The sequence below is a fragment of the Engraulis encrasicolus genome, chromosome 19 (assembly GCF_034702125.1).
Source record: "Engraulis encrasicolus isolate BLACKSEA-1 chromosome 19, IST_EnEncr_1.0, whole genome shotgun sequence".
NCBI lineage: Eukaryota > Metazoa > Chordata > Actinopteri > Clupeiformes > Engraulidae > Engraulis > Engraulis encrasicolus.
In genome coordinates, this window is record NC_085875.1 from 22,487,116 (window position 1) to 22,507,115 (window position 20,000).

Consider the following 20,000-nt stretch of genomic DNA (forward strand, 5'->3'; position numbering starts at 1 on the left):
GGGTCGCAGACCCCAGAATCACGGGTTGATACTGCTGGCTCTCTTCTTTTTTGTTGTTGTTGTTGTTGCTGTTGTTGTTGATGTTGTTGTTGGGTTTTTTTTTGTTCTCTTTTTTTTTTACTCCATCCCACAGCTTACACACACACACACACAGACACACACAGACAGACACGCGCGCGCGCGCACACACACACACACACACACACACGCACACACACACAGAGTTGCACACAAACACTTCTCCACCCTAACAGCAGCTGGAAATAGCAAAACAGCATTGAATATTTCAAAAGCTAAGCTATTACGACCCACCCAACCCAACCCACTTTTCATGAGCCCCCTCACCCAAACAGGGTATAATGTATGACCTTCACCAGAGAGGGCCACAAGATCTTTGGACCAAGCCTTAGACAACTAGAGCTACAAACAACACATGATGCTTCACCTCTCTGTAGCACCCACCCCATGCAGGCCTGAAACGGTGCAAAGCCAAGCAGTACTGAGGTCATTCCTGTCACCACAATTACCCTGCTGCTGTCTGGCAGTTTGTCACGCGCGCAGCTCTGCAGGTGCAAGCAGCAAGCCGTGGCAGCAGCAGGGAATAAGTGGACAGCAGCATGGACTGCTGCAGTCGCCGCTGCAGTGGAGAGAGCTGTCCCCCTCTTCGTGACTCACTCTACCCGCCTGGCATGATGGGACTCGATGTGACATCACTGACACAGAAGCGTGACCACTCTGGCACAGGCCAGCTTAGATTTTTTTTTTTCTCCCTCTTGAATGCCGCTCTCTGAATGCTATGCCTATTGATATTCTTTTGTGATATATTGAATCTACATAATTTTGTATATTGAATCTACATAATTTTGTAATCTTTATGATGATACTACATCTACTGTCTGTCCTGTCATCTGATGCAAAAATGTAATGAGACCAGGCAGACAGGGGGCGCTGTGGCGCAGCGTGCTAAGGCCCCCACATTTGGGCTTGCGAGCGCACCCACCGGGACCCCGGTTCGAATCCGATCCTCCCCTGTCTCTCTGTCCCATTCTCTTCCTGTCACCATCTTCGACTGTCCTGTCAAATAAAAGCATAAAAGAACCCCTAAAAAAATATTTAAAAAGAGAACAGGCAGACAGTGCTGGGTCGCCAGAACTTCACATGGCAGAATTGACCTTGACCACAAACCACTCTCCACAGAGTGTGCAGCCCCCGATATCTCATGTGGGAAAAGTGCATGGAGCACAGTCACGTTCACCAATTAGGCTACCAGATAATGGCTCCAAAACAGCTGGTGAGGGGCGGCAAGAATGCCATTTTGACCAGCCTCACGGGACTGCTTTAGGTGTGTTTTTAGAGGAGGTTTGAAACGTGCTTGATGGCAGCACTCAATCGTAATTAGACTATCTGGAAGAGATCTATCACATAGTGTATCTCCCCAAGTAGCAGCTGTTTGCCTGACACCTGCCTGCAGCTAGTTTCAGAACATTTCTCCTAGTTGTGTTTTTGAGTTCATATGGGTATCAAAATGATTGGCAACCATTAAACCAAGGTTGGTGGGAAAACTCCTCCCAACGTCTTTAGAAGTCTGTACAACACAAGCGTACGTGTCAACACATTCTATCTTGAGTCCATACACTTTGGAGAGTTGGAGACAGATGAAAACAAGCGAGTTTTGTTTGTAAGGCGAGGGCTTTTTATACACACCGATAACTGCAATGAATCATGGCAGAAATCATTCACTCCCGTCAGACACCAGGGAAAAATAACCACCAAAACAAAGGAAGGGGGGAAAAAATCTCCCTTGCAATTTGAGCACAAAATGCCACTAACAGAAAGCAAGGCTTTGTCGCTAAAACAGCAGTTTGAGGATAATTGCCAGGGAGGTGACTAGAGACTTCGCAACATGGGAGAAAAAAAACTCTGGCTGAGTGTACTGAAGCATTTCTGACAGACGGAGCACTCAAAAGCGGTGGACCTCCGACTGTGACGAGCTTTGTTGTGTGCACATGGCAGCCCCATCTTTTGCAGCATCTCTTCTCCCTTATTTATTTAATCATTGTGCATATTTAAGATAAAGACTCTACCGCCCAGAATCCCCAGTGATCCTCCCGCCGTCAGAGGAGACACTGGTTTATTATGTATACACACACTTTTTTTCCAAAAAAAAAATCTGAGCGCTTGTTTGAAGAACACAAGACCAACACTACAAGAAATACCTGCCAACTCTCTGATTGATCAAACAGAATTTCCCAGCAAAACCTGATAAATAAAAGTATGCCAAAAACAGCTTACTAACATCACACAAAACATTCTCTAACCCCATTGCTCTGAGTAAAGCCTCTGAGCACACTTACTGACAATGTCATTCACCTTTCTGGATTCTAGCCAGCTCCCCCAAGACAGCCAGCTTCTGTTTGCCAATATTTCACATTACTGTAATACATAAAGTACATGCTGGGGGCTTCTATTATTCATTCATTTTGGTCGCATCTTTGTCTCTTTTGTCTGTCACATTCCAACACAATGCTTTTCAATTAATACACACACACACACACCTTCCCTAATGTAGGTCTATAACATAAAACCATCTAGTATGTCATCTACGTGTACATGATGTTCTTGAATCGGATCTAATAGATCGGATTTAAGTAGATCGGATTAAGAGTTATTTTTAGACGTGTATACATGGCAATTTCACTTAAATGCGATTAAACGTCTGGGGAAAATAAAGCATTGCGATTGGACTGAGGACGCACGTGCTGAGTGAGCCAAATAAGGCGTGGGGGCGTGGTCGCCAAACCTCCGGGGAACTACTGGGACACAAGCTTATCTTCAGCCCGAAAATGAATTCCCTCAGTGGACTCAAGGCTGGTAAAATCCCCTTTGGGTCTGGTTCTTTCAAATGCTAGTTAGCTCCCTCCTAGCTTAGAAAAACGAACTGGTGAAAGGGTGATGTGGAGTAACTTTGTTGTGCTTAATTACTTCGTGGGGCACTTTTACATCAATATATGGAAGCCACAACATTTATAGTCGCTTAGGGACTTTAAATTAAGCAAAACTTTCATGTGAAAATCAACAGGAAGTGCCGCCATCTTTTTCTCACTGACAAAGAGCACGGGCTCTTGGCGCCATCGTGTGGTCAACGAGCATGCGTGGAACGACCGGATTTATTGTAATTCTGATTAAAAGGTTACATGACAGAGGAACGTGTTTAATCGGATTTAAAAGAGGAATAAACCACCCACTTTAATCGGACTTAAGTTTAAATCGGAATAAACTTAAATCCTGTTCGGTAAGTGTTTACATGATGTTTTTAAAGTGGAATTAAGTTTTAATGAGATTTAAAATGAGTTAAATCGGATTTAAATGCCTCATGTAAACGTACCAAATGTGCATTACTCTTGAGACACATCCAAGGCCCACTATGTATGGAGTGATGTACGACAGCCCTAAGAGGAAAGCCTCAAACCCAAAGCACCTGCCTGTCTCACCCCCCGACATCTAGGCCAAGGTGTTAGATCACTCTGTCTATTCCGCCATTGATTTCCCCCTGCACCGAAAATCATTTAAAAAGTGATAATAATAATCTGCCAAAATAGAGACGGGGGGCTGGCCTTCCTCCTCAGACAGCTCCGGCGCTCTAAATTGCCCCACCATAGCAGCTGCCTGCCTGACCCAAAAAGAGGGTTACGTATGAGCGAATCAATACACGCCGCCAGTCAGGAGTGATGTGGCCAGATACTATTATCACAGTCTAATACATCTTCATTTCAGGCCGGGCCAAGAAGACGTAACATTGGCGGGGGGGCAGGCAGGTAGGCAGGCAGGCGATGCTCCGTTGCTGAAAATGACTTGGTTGCCATTGGCTGCTCTGAGGACAGGCGTGTGTCTTAGTCTGGAAAACAGGAGCTATATGATCAAGCTCCGAGGAGCAAGAAGGAGGGGAGAGAAAAGGAAAGGCTCTCCAGAGACAATGGGACATATTGACTATGGAGAGAAATGCCACTAGGCCTGTAATGCCTTTCATTACAACGAGAAGGTTGGTGGGCTGGAATGAAGAGAGGAAGGTGGCGATAGGAAAAACAGGTCTATGAGGCAGCTCTGCTTTCTATCAGGCCCTGTGTGGCAGTTTCCAGACTGTTGGACCACACCAGTGTGTGTTTCAAAGTGAAAAGGTCTATTATGATATAATATTACGTGCATGTACATTACATTACAGTAGGCAGATGCTTTTGACCAAGCGACTTCCAAGGAGGACATTGAAGGAAGTACAGAGGGAGGGGTCAGTAGAGTATAGTATACAATTAATGTCTAACAGATGGAGAGCAGAAAAAAAGTTGTGGAGGACCTATGAAAGTGCATGTTAGGACATACCGGTAATTAGAGGTGAGTAGGCTAACCAGGCTATATGATATTCTTGCTGATATTCATAGTATGGAACTTCTTGAAACTCTGCTGATTTCTTCATCAATATTTAACCAACTATTTTCCAATATTGTAAACCACAATAACATAGGCGAACGAAATGCAAAACATGTGGAATGACGCGATGTTACAAACGGCCTGCTGCTTACAATAAACATTTCATAACTTATCCAGTTCCGGGTATTACCACAGCCTGTTTAGATGTTATATATTTATAACGGTAGTAACTTACCTCTCTGTCGGTTCATATTAACTTGAACAGCGATACTATATACAATTTATATACGTCACATAATGTGCTTTGTAATGTATCGTATTATTCTACACAGTCACTTGACTCGTGGTCTTAAAAGCGACTATCTGAAAGTTATCCAAAACTTCCCGGTTGTTAGCGATGGCTAAATAGTTTTCTGCTAGCCTAACAACAACCCCAACTTACCACTGAATTCTTCATTGTTGATTTCACCGTAAATCCTTCGGTTTTCTGCAGTTCGTCCCTGTCCTTAGTTATGTCTAATGGTCTCATTTTTGTGCACATGGGTACAGGTTTAAAATGCCTTTTATACGACCTCACTGTTATAAACGCAGTGTTTGTAAACACTAATCTAACACACCACACTCCTCACTCTGTGTAGGGTTGCTAAGGATCCACTTAGAAGACGCGCTGTGGTTGCTATGCACAGGACGTCAGTTCAGCACCTATCGCCATGGCAACTGCATAGCCTGAAGCAGAGAGCGCCATGGTTTGTGAATCACTTTTGAAAGTTACAAATTGGCCATTTAAATTCTTTCCTTGGTAGGTCGGGTGGACTCTATACCTTTTCGCTTTTCTCTACTTTTTAACGTCTGCAGTGGAGGACAATTTTGTGCCACGTCTTTGTGCTGAGTCATTTCAGTAAGCAGCAAGAGGGAGTGACACTTTTTAATCTCTTGCAGCCCTTCTGGAGTTTTCCTCCGGAGACCTGCTCAGTTATTAATCTTCCTGGGGAAGGCAATTTCTCTAAGAGCCCCTGTTTACTTTTGATGGTCCCATTGAGAGGGACAGTTGCTGTCAGTAGAGGGACCGTAAACAAGGGAGAGAGGAAGCAGGCTGCCTGGGCTGTCGCTGGTGGTGATCTCGTGTAGCATTCCAAACGACGCATTATGATAAAGTGATATTTTTACCTTGACGGGTGATTAAAATGATTCCCTCCTGTGAGAAACAATTTCTGGCATTTTTCTTTTGCTGTTTAGCATCTCACATGATGGCAGTCCTTGATAGGCTTCAAACTAACTGACTGCCTGGCATTTCCATTCCTACATTTCAGAGATATAGTCAGGGTCAATTTTCCCAAAAGATGAACCCTGAAGGCAAATTGTGTTAATTTTTGGTATACAACTGATTTAGGGGTATTCAAGGGTGCTGAATCCAAATCTGTTGTATACCGGGCGCAAAAATGTACGGAAATGCCTCAAACGGGCAAAATCCAATACGGCCGCCGACACCAGGTTAAAATCTCGCAATCCCTTTTCTTTTTGACTATACAAGGTATGAATGTGAAAATAAGACTTATTTTTATGTTTTCATATATGGGGAACCCCATTCTGTCATCAGATTTAAGGTCAGATTTGAAGAAAATGCTTATATAATTGGCTGGCAGCTTTTTTAAAACAGGGAGCCTCATATTGTCAACGATTTTTAGCATTATGATCAAACTTTCAAGATCCACAGAAAATAATGTCTGATGTCTTTGTGAACACCAATACTACCACAAACTGCACTGAACTGTCTACTTTCACCTGAAAAAAGAAGTTTGTGTCTACCTATTTCCATTCTTTAGTTACTGGCAGTAGAACATGGGATGACGCCTCTAAAAAAGCACTGATTTCTGACCCAAAAATAGTACACTTCTGTGTCCATATTTTTTCTTTCAGGACAAAGTTATATATAGTATTTATATTTATAGTGTTCATGTTTGGTATACAGCATTTCCATGGGTTTTGAAATATGCTCAATTCAAATCTGTCGTATACCAGCCTCAAAAAATTCCTATAATGCCTCAAAATGAAGGAATCCAATATGGCCGCTGTCACCAGAGATATACATATCTTTGATTAAACAAGGTGAACTCTTAAAAACATTATGTAGCTATATGTTTTCTTTTCATACATGGGGAAATAATGTATGTAATCAAATTTAATATTATAATCAAAGGTAGTCAGTGTAGTCAGGCAGTTCAGTGTAGTCTGAATTCATGTTTACAACCATTGTTTTTCATGCCAATTAACTGACAGGCTAATTTCTATTGAAATGTTTTGTCTTATTTCAATTGCTTATGCACAATGAAATGTGTTCACCTCAGCCCACCTCTTCCATTATGACAAAATTATACACAGATAAGTCTGTATGCCTGAATGTACCTTCATCTAATATGAATATCTAGTTTTGGGAAGTTATTGTCTGCTGATTTTATTGCCTTGTTTAGATTAAATCCTTGAACGGTAGAAAGGTGAAAGGTGGAACAAAAGACAGGTTGATGTCATTGTGAAATATTTACTTTCTTGATAGTTAGGCTATCTCCAATCATTATCAAGCTCCTCCTACTCAGTGATTTGGACACTACATGTTTAGACACTACATAACACCAGGCACTACATTGTAATTTTGCTGCAGATGTAGCGAAAGCAATGGAATTGTATAGCAGTGATTAGTCCTAGTCATAGAGTCTTTGCTATCTACATCAGAAGCCACACAATGGCATATTGTGCCCCCTCATTATCAAGCCAATGTACTGAGGCAGGATCACATACTACTCCACCCTGTCCTCCTGTCAGTCACTGAAACGGGATGGATGAAATTGAATGGGGCATTAGTCCCACTACTCCTGTATCTGCCATTCACGAAGCATGAAAAGACATCACAACTTGTGCTCGCCCCAAGGAGTGCCTCATCCCCCTCTGGATCTGCAAGAAGAGGCATGGAGTACATGGAGTCATTCAGTTGCTGCAAATAAGATAAATTTGTCTTGGGCATACATAGCTGTCGCATTTAAGCGAACAACTCCTTCAAAATCACTGGAGAGGAGGAGAGGTAATTGAGAATAAGTTAACCTAGGGCTCTGACTTCTACTCCAAAGGGCTTGGATCATAAGTGGGACAGTCAGAGCACACCCACAACCCTAGTGATATCACGCTGCCTTCCCCTTACTTGCACTTCACCCCCATGGTGTCCCTCACACAACTGTGCTTCTCTCATCCAGTGTGCTCCATCATCTAAGCTTCACCTATCACTTGGTTCCCTCACATGGGATTACAACTCCATCACGTACAGTAGATAACCTATAATCCTGGGCAGTCATGGGTGAGCGGTTAGGGCGTCAGACTTGCATCCCAGAGGTTGCCGGTTCGACTCCCGACCCGCCAGGTTGGTGGGGGGAGTAATCAACCAGTGCTCTCTCCCATCCTCCTCCCCTGAGCATGGTACCCACCGCACTGCTCCCCATGGGGCGCCACTGAGGGCTGCCCCCTTGCACGGGTGAGGCATAAATTCAATTTTGTTGTGTGCAGTGTTCACTTGTGTGCTGTGGAGTGCTGTGTCACAATGACAATGGGAGTTGGAGTTTCCCAATGGGCTTTCACTTTCTTCACTTTTTCATCCTTCGGATTCGCCCTGATCACAAACCACAATACCGTAGAACCAATCAGGATCACTGATTTTTCAGAGATGTGACACAGTCAAAATGTATGGTGGTGAGAAGTTACAGTTTTTCTCGATTGGTTTGGCTAATTTCTCGAAACTGAGATGACATTCTCAAAACAACACGGACAAATCCCCAAACCAACTTGCAATTTCCCAAAACAGAATGGCATTTTTCATTGCTTTCATCAAATATCAAATGCTTTGTACATGTCTCAAATGTTTAGTACATCTCTGCAGATGGATATGTACAAATACCCTTCAGTTGACACATTCAGCATACATTTAGCACATTTTCCAAATGAATTGACCTTGCTTATCTAAACGAATTAGACAATTCTCAGTCTAATGGTTGCCCTCTCCAAAACACGTCAGCATTGTGTAAGTCATCGTATGCAAAGTGGTCTACGCAATTCCCAAAACAGTCAAGGACATCATATTTTAAGAATTGCATTACATAGTAAATTCATGACAGTGTTCAACAGGTCAGATGGTATTGTAACTTTACTAGTTAGTGGAAAATAATTTTACAACCGTGTATACTACAGTTTCCTCTGTTATTTGGCTAATTTCATGACACTTTTTCAAACGACATTCTGTTTTGAACAATTGCTAGTTGCTTTGGCATTTGTCCATGTTATTTTGAGAATGTTATCTCTGTTTTGAGAAATGAGCCAAACCCATGAGAAACCTGTGATATATGGGCATTACTTTCTGTATATGAATTTACAGTAAAGAAAGTTACTGATAAATGTCCTTGGTAAATTATCCGTGTTGTCAAACTTCAATGGTTTCACTCACTTTTTCATTTTTATACATAGTCGAAATCTGTTAGCTGAACGTAGATAAAACACCTAACCATTTTGACTGGCAGTGCTTACACAATGGCAAAGGGACAATGTATTTTGGGGGTACTGATGATATATGTTTAGTTTTGACACATGGGTAAACTGTTTTTGGGGTGATATGAGCGAGTGATGAGGATCCATGTAGTTATGCTGAACCATCCAGTTTATTTTGACAGAAGGACTAAATGAATGCAAATGAGCCAAAGCAATTGAGAAGGATCTATGCCATTTTGATGGTACTGACTAGTTAGTGCTGATGCAAGAATGAGGTGTTTTGGGAGGTATATGACATTTTGCTAGTTATCTGAACTGTTTTGCAGAAGTGTAAGAATGTTTGGCCAAATGACCCAATGATTATAGGAATGTCATCTCAGTTTCAAGAAATGAGCCAAACCAATCGAGAAAAACTGTAAATAAGTGAAAAAGTAGTTCTTTCAGCAACAATGACTGCTCCAATTAGTCACTTTTCGAATCTGTGAATAGTTATAGCGCAGCTCAGACAAATGTGACACAAAATGTGTCATAAGTGCAAGGATTTCTTTAAATAACTCCACTCTTTTGGACCTCTATGCCTATGGCGTAGCTCCAGATGGAAGTTGCTGTGGCCAGCAAAAGGTGGTAGTCTGGTATACAGAGAATAATTTCTGTATCTTTGAATGCAAAGAAAACCAAAGAGATAATTGCGGCCTTCAGGAGGCACACCTACAAGAGGAAAAAAGTTAGCCCCTCTCTAATCCTCCTGCTGCATCAACAGAGCTAAAACATTATCTAGGACAGCCTCCAACCGGGTCCTCAGCTCTTTGCCTTGCTGTCCTCTTGGTACAGGTGTGTCAAAGCAAGGACCAAACAACTCAACAAAGGGCCATAACCACATTTCACACGCACATGCACAGAATGACCATTCATTGGTATCCCTCAATCCAATGATCTCTTTCCATCCATCTGGTGTTCTGCAATAGACTAATTGATACAGCACAATGTAAAATAGTTGTGTTTGCAGAGTGGGCCACCGCTACTGTAATATCTACATTGAGCAAGACAATCGATGCAATAACTCTTGGATACCAATGAGTATGACATGAGTACCAATACATGAGTATGTCCTCTGTGTATATATTCACACACACACACACACACACACGCACACACACGCACACACACACACACACACACACACACACACACACACACACACACACACACACACACACACACACACACACACACACACACACACACACACCCCGTATGCACTCCCTGCTCTGTTCATGGTTTTTTTTGGCACTACTAATTGTATATTCTGCTCACCAAAACTGTTTTGTGAATTAAATGTGTGCTCTGAAGTGTGTTGCTTTCAATCTCATCGAACATGTGCATAGTGACAAACACCATTCTATTCTATTCTATTCTATTCTATTCTATTCTATTCTATTCTATTCTATTCTATTCTATTCTATTCTATTCTATTCTATTCTATTCCAATCTATTCTATTCTACACATCAGCTCGCCACTCGATCCTCCTTTATTCATAGATTGAATGAGCACAGCAATAAAATTGGCAAACAGTGATTTCCATTGTAAAGTTGTATAAAAAGAATTATTTAGGCAGACTCGTGTGTGCACTTACTTTTATGGTTGAAAAGATGGGAGCATGGGACGTGGTTTGAGATGGAAACATTTCATCATGGTATAATGACTCAATTATTGAATTGAAATCTGCCTGAGTGTATATTAAAGCGCCTGTATACGTACGTATGTGTACGTTGGTGTTCCAATAAGAATGTCTTCTCTGCCACACTTGTGTGTGTATGTACTCTCTCAATGTGTGGTCCGTCCGAACATTGCAATGTTATGCTTGATTGTTATTTACATTAAGAGTGGCGACAGGGTGGGGATGAGGGAGTGAATGTAGTGTATGTGGGTAGTAAGTGTTGTCTCTTCAGTGACAGTGTTCGTATTGTAATGGACTCTACCGGGGGCCTATTCGAAAACAAGATAATTTAATGCCGGATTAAATTGAAATAGGGGAAATATTCCAATATAAATGATCAATTTATTAACAGTCTTAAACATGTATGCAGGTCTAAATCATGTGTTTTCATCCAAATCTTAAACCCGAGCACAGCAATGAATTCCCCATGTATGAAAACCTATAGCTGGCATAATATATTTAAGAGATGACCTTGTTTAATCACAGACATGTACTGTATATCTCTGGTGATGGCGGCCATATTGGATTCCTTCATTTTGAGGTACTATGGGATTTTTTGAGCCTGGTATACAGCAGATTTAAGTTAAGCATCTTTCAAAACTCATGGAAATGCTGTAAACCAAACATGAACACTAAAAAGACACTTTATCCTGCAAGCAAAAATATGGACACAGAAGTGTAGCATTTTTGGGTCAAAAAACAGTGCTTTTTTGGTGGTGTCATCCCATGTTCTACTGCCAGTAACTAAAGAATGGAAATAGGTAGACACAAACTTCTTTTTTCAGGTTAAAGTAGACAGTTCAGTGCAGTTTTTGGCAGTATTGGTGTTCACAAAGACATCAGACATTATTTTCTGTGGATCTTGAAAGTTTGATCATAATGCTAAAAATCGTTGACAATATGAGGCTCCCTGTTTTAAAAAAAAAAGCTGCCTGTCAATTATATAAGCATTTTCTTCAAATCTGACCTTAAATCTGATGACAGAATGGGGTTCCCCATATATGAAAACTTAAAAATAAGTCTTATTTTCATATTCATACCTTGTTTAGTCAAAAAGAAAAGGGATTGCGAGATTTTAACCTGGTGTCGGCGGCCATATTGGATTTTGCCCGTTTGAGGCATTTCCGTACATTTTTGCGCCCGGTATACAGCAGATTTGGATTCAGCACCCTTGAATACCCCTAAATCAGTTGTATACCAAAAATTAACATGATTTGCCTTCAGGACCTTAAATAAGCACATTTTCTGAAATTCTGCCTAGACTAATAGGCCTAAATTCAAACACACTGCTTTTCATGTTAGGCACCAACAAAGGCTGTAGGCCTACCTTGCTGACTAATGATGGGTGTGCAGTCTATATGTGTCACTGTATGTTTTATCATTATTCAATTTCTTCCTTCTCTGTTGGCCTCTGCCTTTTTATCAAACAAAGACGAAAAATAGAAATAGTAGAGAGAGAGAGAGCTGCCACTGTCACCAAGCAGTCGGCTGTGCTGATGTGATGAATCGCTGGTGCTGTTGTCCGCCGTGTCTTCATCATCCCCCTTGCCGGTTTCATCTCTGGCTCATTTGCCAGGCAGGCCACCGCCTTGCCCCAGCAGCCATGGCAGCGAGCACGGCAGCAATTATGACATCGTTAAAAGCAGGATGCGTTTGGAGAAACAAAGGCTCAAATGAATCCTGAAAAAACACATGCATGGAGACAAAGAAAGAGGAGGGTGAAAAGAAGGGAGGGATGGAGACAGAGAAATAGAGAGAGAGAGAGAGAGAGAGAGAGAGATGGAGGGAGAAGGGGAGCCAAACAGCAGGAAAGTGAGGAAATGGTGTGTGTGCATGCCAATTACTTGGCTCTAAATCGTTTGACAGGGCCATCTATTAGGCTGTCATTTGGGGCCCGGGGGTGATGCCTCATCTGTCGCCATCATGAAGTGCGAAGTGTGGATGGAAGCGCATGAGCAATGTGCCATGGGGTGGCTCCCTCCAACACGCAGCCTCACCACCAGCAGTATGGAGCTAGCTAGGGCTGCCGCCTCTTATCTGTGCAAGAGAATGTCGGCTCTACGGGATTTTCTGCTCACGGCCTAATCCGCCCAGAGTAGAAGAAGGGGGTAATTAAACCGTGATAGTGTGAAGACTTTTCGAGGGCTTGAATCAGACATTTTAATGCCGTTATTGTGTTTTTTGTTCGACTAATTATTGAATTGTACTCTGCTTCTATTGTATTGCATTGTGTTGAATTGTATTAGCTTTTTTTTCGATAAGAGTTTGTGTGGGCTGTGCGCACCGTAGGTTTCTATTACTTCTTCTCTGATGCACAGTGCATTGCAGGTTCACAGGCGGTTCACCTCCTTTCACAAAGACCTGCTGCTGTAATCTGCCGGAGTGCAGAGGTTGGTGTATCGATGATACCTGATATGGGTGCAGAGAGTCAGACAGGGAGGCAGCTGAAGCAGACTGAGACTCAGACACACTGCATTGATCATCATAATCTAAGATAGTCCTTTTCCCTCCTATACCCTCTCATAGAGCTTAAGACTAGCGTGTGATGGGCCCTGCCATGGCCATCCCGTAGTGCACTCGCCTGCCATGCGGCTGACCTGGGTTCGATTCCCGACTCTGGTCCTTTGCCAACCCCACCCCGTCTCTCTCCCCATTCACTTCCTGTCTACCTCCCGTACTGTCCTGTCCATAATAAAGTCTAAAAAGACCAACAAAATATCTTTGAAAAAGAGAAAGACAGCTTGTGATGAAGCTAGCTATAACAGCACACAAGGCACAAATTACAAGATGGCCGCAATCAGTCAGTGAATTTTCCCCTTTCGCAATCCTGTTAGTTACCAGTGCAATGACATGAAAGTAGCATTGTTTGCATTGTCAAAAAATCCTTAATTCTCTTGTTGATATCATATTTTTCAGTAGTTAAACATACACTGCATGGAAAATAATGACATATGAAGTAAACATGCTTGGCCGATTTTAATTTACTAATCTGGAACAAAACTTTGAAAACAAGTAATCCTCTCCCCCTGCTGCCTACCAAGATGAGAGCTTTTGCTTTTTTCCTACCCCGCACATGTCATTCCATTATCGCCAGGCTGACACATTTCCTTCTGAATGATGTAGTGACAGTGTGCACACACAAACACACACACACACACACACACACACACACACACACACACACACACACACACACACACACACACACACACACACACACACACACACACACGTCTGTCGGTCTCAGCATTCCACAGGGATTCCATCCACTGTCACATTAAGGCATGCACTAAGTAACCTTGAACTTGTGAATGTTCACAGTATTAAGCCCTCAAGGGGGTTCCACAGTAGCGCTTTACTTTCTTTTTTTGTAACGAGCACAAACGTGGGAGGCAGCCCTCCTTTATGCACACTCTTTCACTCACTCACTCACTCTTTGGCTATCTGTTGTCATTCACACATACAGTATACACAGGGGAGGAAGCCAAGGAAGAGAGAGAGACAGAGAGAAAGACAGAGAGAGAGAGATGCAGCGAGACAGAGACGGAAGAGAGATGTGACAAGCAAGAGAAAGGGAGAAAAGGGGAGAGAGACATGGAGCAAATGGTAAAGAGAGGGAGAGAGATGCAAGGGACAAGCAAGAGAGACGGAGAGAAAAAGAGAGCAAGATAGAGGGAGAGAAAGAGAACGAGCAAGCATGAAAGAGAGACAGAAAGAGGCTTAAGCCCAGCATGGCTATGCAAACACAATTTTGTTGTCACTTGAGCAAAAAAAGGCGGCGTGGCTGGCTGTGGTTAGCTAACAGCTGCTGCCGGGGCTCAGCACAAAGCGGGCTGATGAGACCAGACAGCCGTTTATGCGGCCTTTGTATTGCTATGAAAAATCCCTGCATGAGGAATGACATGGGGGAGCCAATCAGACACTTGGCAGTGGAAGCCAGCCGTTCGGGCCCCCATTCCATGCTCATCACACACAAACACACATGCACACGCGTAGCATCACACCCGCACACACAAGCACATGCATGCACACAGACATCATGAACACTCATGCACGTATATGCACACAGGGCTGCTGACAGTTTTTGTCGGGCCAGGGGCAAAGACATTTAAAAGGGCCCCCGATCCAGTACATAAAATGTAATGAGGACCCAATTGTGCCCCCCCCTCTCTCCCTGGGCCCGGGACATCTGACCTCTTTGTTCCCCCTGTCGGCATCCCTCTGCGCACATGAACACATGAATACACACGTCCGTGCCCACACACACATAAGCACTTCTCTCGTCTGAGGGAATTTTGGACATTTCTTGCCATGCTTGTTACTGGGCTTCAGTCTCCACAAAACCACCATACACACACACACACACACACACACACACACACACACACACACACACACACACACACACACACACACACGCACACACACACACGCACTTTCCCTTCTCTACCCCTCTCAGTTCATGTGCCCCTCCTCCTCTCCTCCACCTACCCCCCATCACCTCCTCACCCCCTGCAGTCACAGCACACCTTGCCTTGACTAATTGCTTCAGAAGTGGGACGCATCCCTATTTGTACTGGGCTGAGGGGAACAGATGGCGTTTAAGTAAAATATTATTAACACCTCCCCTCATTTCGAGCCTCGCTGCACGGCAACAGACACTCATCACACACTTAAATCACTGCTCAAGATCAAAGTGGTTACGGCGGTTGCACCAGCGCTCGGGCTGCGGAATACGCACAAGGGTTTTGGAGTCCTTTGTAGAAATTTGCTCATCGTTTCTGGACAGACATAAAAAATGTCTGCAGCGCATTGGCTTATTTTAAGTATTTCTGCTGGTTAGTGATGCTGAGTGCACTTGCATTATTACCATTAAGTACAAAGAGGTGAATTTGTTTTTTTATTTTAGGGAATTGTTTATCCAGGAAATGCCTTGTTAATTGGGAGACCTAGCATAGAGAGGCCTAGCCATAATAGGTAATTCTACCAATAACTAGATAATTCACCTAGTGAATTAAATGCCCAAGCATGGCCCAAAATAAAATATCTGTATATGCAACGAATCAAACTGTCCCCAAAATATGGTCCTGCCGTGGCCTAACGATAGGGCACTGGGTTACCACGCTGGCAACCCGGGTTCGATTCCGGCCTGGGTCATTTGCAGATCCTTCTCTGTCTCTCTCTCCCCTCTCATTTCCTGTCTCTCCTCCACTGTCCTGTCAAAAATAAAGTCATAAAAGCTATATACTGTATATACAGCAGAGGCGATTCCTCTTTGAGTACAAGGGAGGCGCCGCCTCCTGTCCAAAATCACGGAGAATAGTATGTATACAGTATACTGTATATATAAAAAACTTTCCCCAAAACATGACATGGCACCCCTTGATGGCTAAAACAAACCAAATGAACCGACTGTTCCCTCTCGCTGAGAAACATGGCACTGACATTGTGTGGTTGCTATGGCTCAACTGTCTTGTGTGAAATTGTGTTGTTAGAGGCTCAGCTGAATTATGGGGGGCAGAGGGAGTCTGACAACATTACTTTATTATGAGGCCCTAGGCAGCCATGCTTTAGCAATTCTGGGAAAGGCTTGTGTGGAGAAAAGTAGAACAACATTAAAAGAAAACACCAAAGTGACATGGCACAGCCACATTGCCCATAAAATGCCTTACAAAAGTTCCACTGATGTTGCAAACATGAAGGTCTTTTTCTTCACATGGACTTTCATAATTGCACTGAAGGGGATCGCCTTTGCAAGTTTGTTAATTTTGCAGCACTATCAACTCTTTTTTTTAGTAAAATAAACACTAGGAGTGCTGAATACAACTCTGTGAGTGTTGCATTAGCACTGCAACAGGGTGCTTCTGAACTGCGGCCCACAGCTGCATGGGGTGGCGATTGGCTTTAGTCTCAGCAGTGACTTCAGGAGAGAGCTGCTGCTGCTGCTGGTTGTGGTTGTGTGGCTGGGCGAGGAACCGGCTGTTTTTGCCTGCCTGAATAGAGATATTTGGAATAGAGGTCAGTCCTTTGAGTGAGGAAAAATAAATCCATGCTGTGGATTTGTGTTGTGGATGCAGTTACAAAAACAACAACAAAATGAAACGCTGCAATAAAACCCGCACGGTTTCATCAGGCAAACCCAAGACACAGTGAGAACAGCGGTCTGTCTGTCGTCTATCTTTACTGTTGCTTTTGGTCCTCTTTTTTATTTCCCAGAGTCTTATTTCAGAAGTGCATACAACAAAACAACAGGGTGTGTGTGTGTGTGCAGAGCCGGCCCGCCCAATACGCTCACTACGCTCGCAGCGTAAGGCCTCGCGCGACCCGTTACGTCACTGACGTTGACAGTTTAAAAAAAGAAAACCGCGAAATGATTTCATTGTTTATTAGTGATTCCGTCACACAAAACGTGAAACGTCCAATGTGAAACGACATATTCCCTGCGGAAACGACATATTCCCTGCGGAAACGACAAAAGAAAAAGAAAATTCATGACAATGAGCGACAAGAACAGCAGTCAGGTAGGCAACGTAACTCCTCTGTTGTTACGGTTATGCTTCCACCAAGGACTGTATCATTGGCTTCCACTCATTGTGATCCTTCTTCTGTGGCTAATTTCGTATGGAGCAGAAGTGTCAATGGGCTTTTGTATTGCACAACAATGCCGGGCTAAAAAGTGCCCAGGTCTTCGATACATGTTGTAAAAAGGGGGATACATGTTGTAAAAAGGGGGATTAACGTTTTACTGTTGTTTTAAAAGGTAGAAGTTGTTGAGAACCACAAGCTGAGTAGCGTTTCGTTTAGCTTGTGCAATTAGTTCAACTGAATCAACAGGTAGCCTAGGCTAGAGAGAACGTGAGAGGAAAGGGTGGTGTTGTCAACGTTTTACTGTTGTTTCGAAAGGTGTACTAGTTGAATCATAATCTGACGAGCCGTTCGTTTAGCCGATGAAACGTCAGTGCAGTCGAAGCAACGAAGGTGGGAGAGAGAAGGGGTGCCCTTTCTGTGTGTGTGTGGTGTGTGTGTGTGTGTGTGTGTGTGTGTGTGTGTGTGTGTGTGTGTGTGTGTGTGTGTGGTGTGTGTGTGTGTGTGTGTGTGTGTGTGAGAGAGAGAGAGAGAGAGAGAGAGAGAGAGAGAGAGAGAGAGAGAGAGAGAGAGAGAGAGAGAGAGAGAGAGAGAGAGAGAGAGAGAGAGAGAGAGAGAGTGTGAAGCAGAACAAGTATAAACTCATCCTCCCCCCCTGGATCAGACGAAATCATCTTTGGACACTGAATTAGAGGGCAGATTGAGCTGTAGCCACAGACTCAGTGTAGTTATTGGCCATTAGCTGTTGACAGCCAGCCCATATTTGCACCAAACAGGAGCCTTTGCCAAAACTGGGCCGGCTGTCTGCCAGTCTTGAGGGGTTTTTTTTTACTACATACAGAACAGTATAAGACTTATGAAAAACACAGGTGATGACCCTGTGGGTGGAGAGAGAGAGAGAGAGAGAATTGGACAGAGAGAGTGAGGAGCAGGGATAGAGGATGATGGCGTAGATGGCAGAGTGAAGGGGGGTGGGGGGGGGGGGGGGGGGGAGGGAGAGAGAGAGATGGAGGGATGAGCTGCGGGCCATCTGGGCCCAGAGGGGGGATGCTGTAAATGCACTTCACCAGAGATGGAGACCAGAGGAGCCAGAGGTGTTGATAAGACCGACCTGACAGAGACACAGAGGAGGAGTCGTGTGTGTGTGTGTGTGTGTGTGTGTGTGTGTGTGTGTGTGTGTGTGTGTGTGTGTGTGTGTGTGGGTGGGTGTGTGTGTGTGTGTGTGGGGGATGGGAGTCATGTATGACAGAAGGTGGGGGGAGTAAAAAAAAAGAGTGGGTGAGATACTGTATAAGAGGAAGGAAGAAGGTAGACAGACAGCGAAAGATATGTAAGACGGGGGTGAGAAAGAAAGAGACAGGAGGAAAAGTAAGACGAACAACAGAGACAAAGAAAATTGAAAGAGGTGAAAGGAGAGCAGAGAGCAAATAAATGAGAAACAGTAGAAGCAGGGGGAGGGAAGGGCAAGAGGAGCAGAGAGAGAGAAAGATAGAGAGAGATTCTAGGACCTACAGTAAAACAGCATGGGGACACTGAAGCTTATGCTGAAGCTGATTCTCGTTTCTAGGCATTTTTTTTAACAGTGTAACACACGTGGCCCTTGGTGTCCCATAGGAAAAAAAGATCTACATATGAATAGTTCAGATGCAAAACCCCCTAACTCTATTTCTGAAGACCTGCACTTCTATATTTTTAGGTAACCCCATTGTTGGTTTAGTTTACATTCATGTACTTGATAATACATATAAATAGTTATATTACATAAATAAAATGTAAAAATATGCAATTTTGATAGCTTTGTATTAAATAAACATGAATTAAGATTATTTTCTGAAAGGGCACTTAGGGGGTTTTGCATCTGAACTCTTCATATACAGTATATGGTAATAATAATAATAATATAATGGACCAGCTTGATAGTACCGTATGTGTCATATTCAGTTCGTAAGCAATAGAACTCATACACATTATGTGTGCCTTACTTTTGAAAGGAAACTCCCGTTGTCATTGTGACACAGCACTCCCCAGCAAACAGCAAAGATTCTAAGACTATAGTATTATCCAGTCTCTCTGGCAAACAGTGTCACTGCACACACAGAAATTGCACGTATGCCTCACCCGTGCAACGGGGCAGCCCTAAACGGTGCCCAAAAGGAAGCAGTGTGGCGGGATGGTACCATGCTCAGGGTATGTCAGTCATAGAGGAGGATGGGAGAGAGTACGGACAGAGATGGTTTCTAACACGGGTTAATAACTCCCCCATCAACCTGGCGAGTTAGGAGTCAAACCGGCAACCTTTGAGCTACAAGTCTAAGCACTTGCCCATGACTCACACAGGTATATGAGGAAACTGAGGAATAGGCTACTTTTGTTGTACCGTATGTGCCATGTAATTATTGCATAATACTCCATGTAGGAAACATTTAGTAAGTTTTCACATGTGTGTTCAGTTGCATATAACCCTCAACGCTCAGGAATGACCTGCCGTGGACAAAATAATGAGCCCATATATGAACACATTATGCACACACACACACACTCACACACCCAGACAGAAAGGGAAAAAATAAACAAGGAAAGAGAGACATAGAAAGTCACGTCACAGAAATAAGAACCAAAGAAATGTTTCATCTGTCACAAACAGTGAAACAGGAAACAAACGGGCGCTAACCATGTAGCTGTGGCGCACAGCACAGGATCATTATTGGCAATTTATCAGGCAGGCCGGTTGCATTTGCACACACGCGGTGCGGT

General features: G+C 43.4%; 1 protein-coding gene across 1 annotated transcript in view; it reads right to left on the reverse strand.

Annotated features, from left to right (window-relative positions):
* Positions 1–5,083, reverse strand: part of pacrg (PARK2 co-regulated) — a 252,242-nt gene extending 247,159 nt beyond the window's left edge. Inside the window, exon 1 of the mRNA XM_063183831.1 lies at positions 4,865–5,083. Within this exon, the coding sequence (XP_063039901.1) occupies positions 4,865–4,963 (99 nt within the window). The 5' untranslated portion in view covers positions 4,964–5,083. The remainder of the gene's footprint in view (positions 1–4,864) is intronic.
* Positions 5,084–20,000: the final 14,917 nt, after the last annotated feature.